Genomic DNA, 6,381 nt, shown 5'->3' with positions numbered 1-6,381 from the left:
CTAGGGGGTGTGCTGCTGTAAGGGTGTCAGGGGACAAGGGGCCCTTTGAAAATTATAGGCAGGGAGGGACTCTCTGAAGAGAGTCAACTGCATTGAGGGTCAGATAAGAAGGATCCAGCCATGGGAAGACCTGGGAAAGAATATTCCAGGCAGAGGAACCAGCATGTACAAAGGCCCCGAGGTAGGAGGTAATGTGGATTGTCTATGGACAGCACGACTCACCGGCAGTGAGAGTGGGAGAGGGGCAGGCAGTGAGGTTGGAGGGGCCGTAGAGGGGACCTCAGGCTGTCAGCTTGGTGAGGTCCGACACGCTTTTGAGTCACAAGGGGTGACCTCGCCCCTACCTTGTCTGTCCGCCTCTGAGTCAGCACTACCCTTTCCACCATTCCACCACATCACCAGTTCTCACTCCTGGGCAGCCAGGGCTCCTGCCTCAGTGCACACTGTTTGCTCCTCTGTCTGGAATGCCTTCTCCATGCTCTTGCTACTGCATACGCACGCCAGCACTCCCCTCACACCAGTGACCCCGCATACACTTGGCCTGTGAAGAGTTGTCTTCCTCAGCACGCTCTGGCTGTGGCATATCTGTCCATCTGAGGGTTGCTGAGGGTCCCTGCCGGACGTGGCTTCATCTGTTTGCCCAGTGCCTCACGCGCAGTAGGCGCTTACTAAAATACCGCTTGTTACAGGAGCCAAGATCAGAAAGGGCTCAAGAGAAAGGGGTGCTATTTTAAGAAGAGCTTTATAAAGTGCAGTTAAAAAGTAAATAAAGGGACACTTATGACTAATAATGCAATTTTAAAATAATGAGATTTACAAAAAAAAAAAAATCCGGTAGATTTAAAGTGAAGCTGATTATTTGAGGGTAATGTTTTTGTTGTGTTTTGTTTGCTTGTTGGCTAGTTTTCCAGTTTATTCTTTTATTTCTGTTCATGTGCTCTGGGTTCTCAGGTCAGGTGCTCATCTTTGCAGACAGGGTCCTGGTTTAGCTTAATTTTATTTCCTGGCTGTGTTTGTGTTTCAGATAATACCCTTTTACATTTTGAATGCAACAAATTACTTTGGTCGTATAGTTGATAAACATGTGGATCTTTATGCAACTCTGAATGCTGAAATGAAGCAGTATTTTGAGGATTCCAGTAATAAAACAACCATTGAAAAGGTGGAGAAATTTGGATTATACGGATTAGCAGAGAAAACACTTTTTCACAGGTAGAATGTCTGTTATTTCATCTTGAAAAGGTATGAAGCACGAGGTAACTTTAACTGCTATTGAACTCCCATTTTCATTTCTGTCCGTCCGGCCTACTGTTCACGTGCTAGGCCTGCTGACTCCCAGGATGGTGGTGGCAGGGTCATGGCCCCCAGACCCTGGGCACGGTTCTCCACCTCGGACTCATCTGGCCCCAGGCTCTTGAGCACAGAGCCTGGATGACTGTGGCCTTTATATACCGACAGTTATGGAGCCATCATTGTCTGCCAAGTACATGTACATCTTTAACGCAATTTTCACAAAGGATGTGGCATTATTCCCATTTTACAGATCAGCATACTGAGCCTTGCGAGGCTGTGTAATTCGTGTGAGATCAGCTCAATAAGTGGCACAGTGTTCCAACCCGGGCAGTCTGACTCACATACCTGTTGGCACCCACATCCTTCGAATGCCACACCCTACTCCACTTGGTGATAACCTAGATTGAGAAACTTGAAACTCTTAATTTGCTACGTTAATTTTTAATGTGTTGTTAAATAAGGGATTTACTCTATTTATACTTAGGTATGCTTTAAACAAACCATTGCTAAGTGCTCTTGACAGCTCTAGGTATTTTATTCCTAGTATGGAGTAAAACCATGCAGCTCGGGGGTCTTACTATATGTTTAGCACTTACGGGTAAGTGGAGGCAAAGGTTATTTCCATTTTAGAATCTCTGTGTTAAACTGATGCCACTGTTGTTCTTCAGAGTTCAGGTGTTGGAGGTGAGCCAAAAAGCAGACACGCCGGCCCTCGAGACTGTCCTTGTGAAGTTTATAGATGAAGGCAGGACTGGACCCATCCCCAGAGATCAGCTGCTGCATCTCCCAGAAAACTTCCAGGCTCTGCCCCCCCAAGCCATGGAGTTCATTGTTTGTAGAGTGAAACCTGCTGACAATGAAATTGAATGGAATCCAAAAGTGAGAGTTATTTCGGCTTTTTATATTTTGCTGACTTTTAGCATATACTTAACACAGAATGTACACAGAATCGAGGTTTATTTGAATCACAGTTTTGAGGTTGGGTAAATGCTTCCTGTTCCTGAGTAGAGAAAGCACAGTCTGTGTGGCCCCTGCAGGTGTGGGCTGTGCTGACGGCCAGCCTGCAGAGACCCAGCTCTGAACAGGCACCCTGTTTGCCAGGGGCGGGTTGCCATCATTATCCTCAGCACTCACAGACTTAGAATTGGTGGGAAATGTGTGTCATGATAAAGAGCATTGGCTGTCAGCTTAAGGAGAAGAAACAGTGTAAGAACCTACAAAATGGATACCCTGGTCAGAGGGGACACAGGTGATGGCCACTTCCTGGAGTGACCCGGTAGTTCGTTGGGGTTGGGAGGATGGACAAGGAAAGAGAGTTCAGCAAAGCTCTCAAAGGAAGGAACATTTGTGTGGGCCCTTTGGGAGGAGTGACTAGGATGTCACCAGGTAGACCGGACGAGGCAGCGAGGCCAAGAAAACAGCATGGGCCAGGACAAGGGGCACGGAAGAGTGGTGCCAGGTGGGCTCCCACGGCCTCCCACCACGGGCTGCAGAGGCTCTCGCGCCTGGGAGAGGTCGCCAGACAGTCATCCCCAGAGCAGTGAGTCCTGTTCATAACTCCCCCTGGTTCTTCAGAGGAAGTTAAGTTTTGTATCCCCTGATTAGTAGGATATGAAATAAGCCATTGCAGTTGGCAAAGTAAAAACAGTTTGGGTTAAAAACAAAGTTGCACGTTATCCAGGAAATACATAGGTGAATGCTTCCACCGTACAGGGTGAACACACAGCCTTCCTTAGAGAGTTTAGTAAAATAAGACTGTTATTTATTAAATAGCAGTCGTTTCCTTCATGGAAAGTATTTGCTGATTGTCCACTGTGCTGGTGCCACATGTATTCTGAAGTGTGTAGCCATTAGCGAGAAAGTCATGGCAAACATTTGGTCTGTCAAGATGATCGACCACAAGTATTTCTTGAAGAGGAGCCTTCTCTAGAAATGGGGGCGACATTCTCCTGTGCGTGTCCTTTCAGACAATTACAAAGTTCAGTGGAGGTGGAAAGAATCCAGTCAGCACGAGCCAGCTCCCTCCCCGGCTGCTTTACTGGAGTCAACATGTGCCTGACAAGTGCTCAGGCAGGTCTCAGCTGCTGGGCCTCTCAGGTCCGGGTGCCGAGCAGCTCCGCGCGTGCCTCCCTCCCCCGCACCTGCAGGAACGCCTACTGCACTCTCATGGAGCTTTCCAGGAAATAAACATCCATACCTTAACGACAGGTTGATGGTTAACAGAGGAGGTGGGGACACATGTCCACGGTAGGAAGCAGGCATGGACCTGTGCACTCGGCTTTAGCATCTGCCCTTTTGTTGTTGTTAAGTAATTCTTATTAACTTCTCAGCAGATTTGATACAGTTGGTTAATCCATTGATTTTTGGAGAGAGTGGAAGGGAAAGGGAGAGACAGAGAGAAATATCAGTGTGAGAGAGACCCATCGATTGGTTGCCTCCCCCACGAACCCCAACCAGGGCCAGGATCGAGCCTGCAACCCAAGTACATGCCCTTGGTTAGGAATTGCAGGCCAACTATCCTCTAAGCCACACCGGCCAGGGCTCACACCTGCGGGTATTCAACTCCACTGTTAGTCACTCTGGTCGATGAAAGGGGCACACTGGCCTCCATAACCTACTCCTGGGATGGCTGTGAGCTCTAATGGAATGCGTGGGAGTTTGTTGCAGAACCACATGGCATATACAGAACGAGGTCTTTTCTTAAAGCTTCACATAAACCACTTCAGTGTGTTTTTCAGGTTACGAGGTACATTCATCATAAAGTTACTGGAAAATTGCATGATGCAAAAGTGGTATTTGCTTTAGGAAATACAGTTTGGATTGATCCAATGGTGAGTACGCAGTTTCCTTAAAAACAAACGTGTGTTTGAATGGGCTCTGAAATAGTCCACGTTATTCTAACCTGTTGCTTTGAGTAACTTTTGTCTCACATGAATGGAGGCTTATTTAGGACTCTGAATTAGGAGGAGTTTTTTTCATGTTATTTGGGTAATAATTTGATTGTGGAGTTTTTGATTAAAGGAATCTTTTGCATTGTCTCCCAGTGCTAACAGGCATGTGTGTGAACACACACACACAACCAAGACAAGCTTCATGAAACTGTCCTTACTATGTGACAGTCTCTAATGTTTACAGTCCTGCCTATTCCACTTTTTAAAAAAATATATTTTATTGATTTTTTACAGAGAGGAAGGGAGAGGGATAGAGAGTTAGAAACATCGATAAGAGAGAAACAACGATCAGCTGCCTCCTGCACACTCCCCACTGGGGATGTGCCCGCAACCAAGGTACATGCCCTTGACCGGAATCAAACCTGGGACCTTTGAGTCCGCAGGCCGACACTCTATCCACTGAGCCAAACCGGTTAGGGCCTATTCCACTGTTAGGTCGGTTTCACTGTCCTCTGTCCACACAGGTGGGGTGGCCTGGGTCAGTGACTGCCCTCTGTCTAGTTGTACATGAGCTTAAAGTCCTGACCCGTGATTGGTAGTGCGGGGAGTTCCAGTCCGTGGGCTTTCAAAAATAGGTTTTATTATGTTCATAGTGTCTATCTCATTCATTCACTAAATACTGATTGAGTACCCACTGTGTGCTAGGTCACACCTGTATGGGACACTTGAGTTTCATTTGTGAACAGAGACTCCTGTGCTGTGAGCTGATGTGGGGAGGGTGGTGACTGTGGGATGAGGCCATGTAAATAGGGTCTCAGTGCATCCCCTCTGACGCGGGCACCATCTCCTCTCCCTGGCCCTAGGAGCTCTACTTTTCAAGTCAAAGTTTTCTCTATTACTGATTATTGATAAAATTTAAAGGAATTCATTTTTTAAAAATATATTTTATTGATTTTTTACAGAGAAGAAGGGAGAGGGATAGAGAATTAGAAACATCGATGAGAGATAAACACCGATCAGCTGCCTCCTGCACACCCTCTACTGGGGATGTGCGGCAACCAAGGTACATGCCCTTGACCGGAATCGAACCTGGGACCCTTCAGTCTGCAGGCCAATGCTCTATCCACTGAGCCAAACCGGTTAGGGCTAAAGGAATTAATTTTGTAAAAACTTCTGCTGGAGGTTATTTTTGTAAGGTTGGAAATGCCTTAAAACTTTAAAAGGAATTTGGATTGGGTATGAGATTTAAGAGTAAGAGGATAAATGATTTTTAGAAGTGAAGATAGAGATTACTAGTTGATACTGTAATAGTCAGTATTGTGGTTCTTTATTGGAGAAAAATGGAAATTTCATCAAGCAGCAATTTTTAAAGCTATAGCTCAGAGAATAAAACAAACAAGAAGAAGAACCCCCTCCCCTCCCCTGGCAAATATGCTTAGGCAGCTCTAAGGTATAGCAGTGGCCGGGCTCGCTGGGGGAGACAGACCACGCCTGCTGCCTTCTCCACTCCACCAGCTGGCTCTCCACTGTGGGAGAACACCAGTCCCAGATGGGACACACCCCCAGGGTCGCTAGGAAGGTGCCTCAGGCAGTGCCAGCACGCCATGAAAGGGATGCCCAGTCCTGGTGTGGATCTCCGACCAACAGGAATCAACTAATTTTGTGTCAATTGAAATGGGTGAGAATGTTTTGGTTGCAGAAGAGAGGAAACTGTCCAGAACACAGGACTCGGGGCTTTGGCGGAGAGCCTTTCTGGGCACCTGGAGACCAGGGTCTTCCTTGTGGAGAGAGGCCAAAGTACCGGAGCAAAAATCAGAAAATCCTAGGACTGTTGTGGGTGGTTACAGCATCACAGATTGGTCTCGTCTGGGCTTCCATGCCAGGATCGGTCTTGTCCTGACCCAGAGCTGGTGGTGTTTGTGCGGTGTGGGACTGGGCCCTGGAAGATTCCCATGGGACTCGGTTGTGAAATGATCGGCTGTGAGCTCTGTGTGCCTGTCCCTCCAGAGGGCAGGCTCTCTCTGCCTGTCTCTTGACTCAGAGGGCAGACACCACACCCAGCCCAAGCTTTTAATCTATTTTATGTCTGTCTTTCATTATCCTTTAATCCTGAAAGCGCCTCCTAGCTTACTCTAACCGGTTCAAGTCTCCCCCTCCGTGCAGCACGCAGAGAGGAGACCCACAGCCCCAGCATGCC

General features: G+C 47.4%; 1 protein-coding gene across 1 annotated transcript in view; it reads left to right on the top strand.

Annotated features, from left to right (window-relative positions):
- The window catches only part of TDRD12 (tudor domain containing 12), a gene marked incomplete at its 5' end in the record, with an annotated part of 68,948 nt that extends 66,574 nt beyond the window's left edge, over window positions 1-2,374 (top strand). The window contains 3 exons of the mRNA XM_015562924.1: window positions 1,025-1,212; window positions 1,962-2,128; window positions 2,331-2,374. Coding sequence (XP_015418410.1) covers window positions 1,025-1,212; window positions 1,962-2,128; window positions 2,331-2,374 — 399 coding nt within the window. The remainder of the gene's footprint in view (window positions 1-1,024; window positions 1,213-1,961; window positions 2,129-2,330) is intronic.
- Window positions 2,375-6,381: the final 4,007 nt, after the last annotated feature.

Source organism: Myotis davidii, unplaced genomic scaffold (assembly GCF_000327345.1).
Source record: "Myotis davidii unplaced genomic scaffold, ASM32734v1 scaffold77, whole genome shotgun sequence".
NCBI classification, from domain to species: domain Eukaryota; kingdom Metazoa; phylum Chordata; class Mammalia; order Chiroptera; family Vespertilionidae; genus Myotis; species Myotis davidii.
This window is presented reverse-complemented; position numbering and strand designations above follow the sequence as displayed.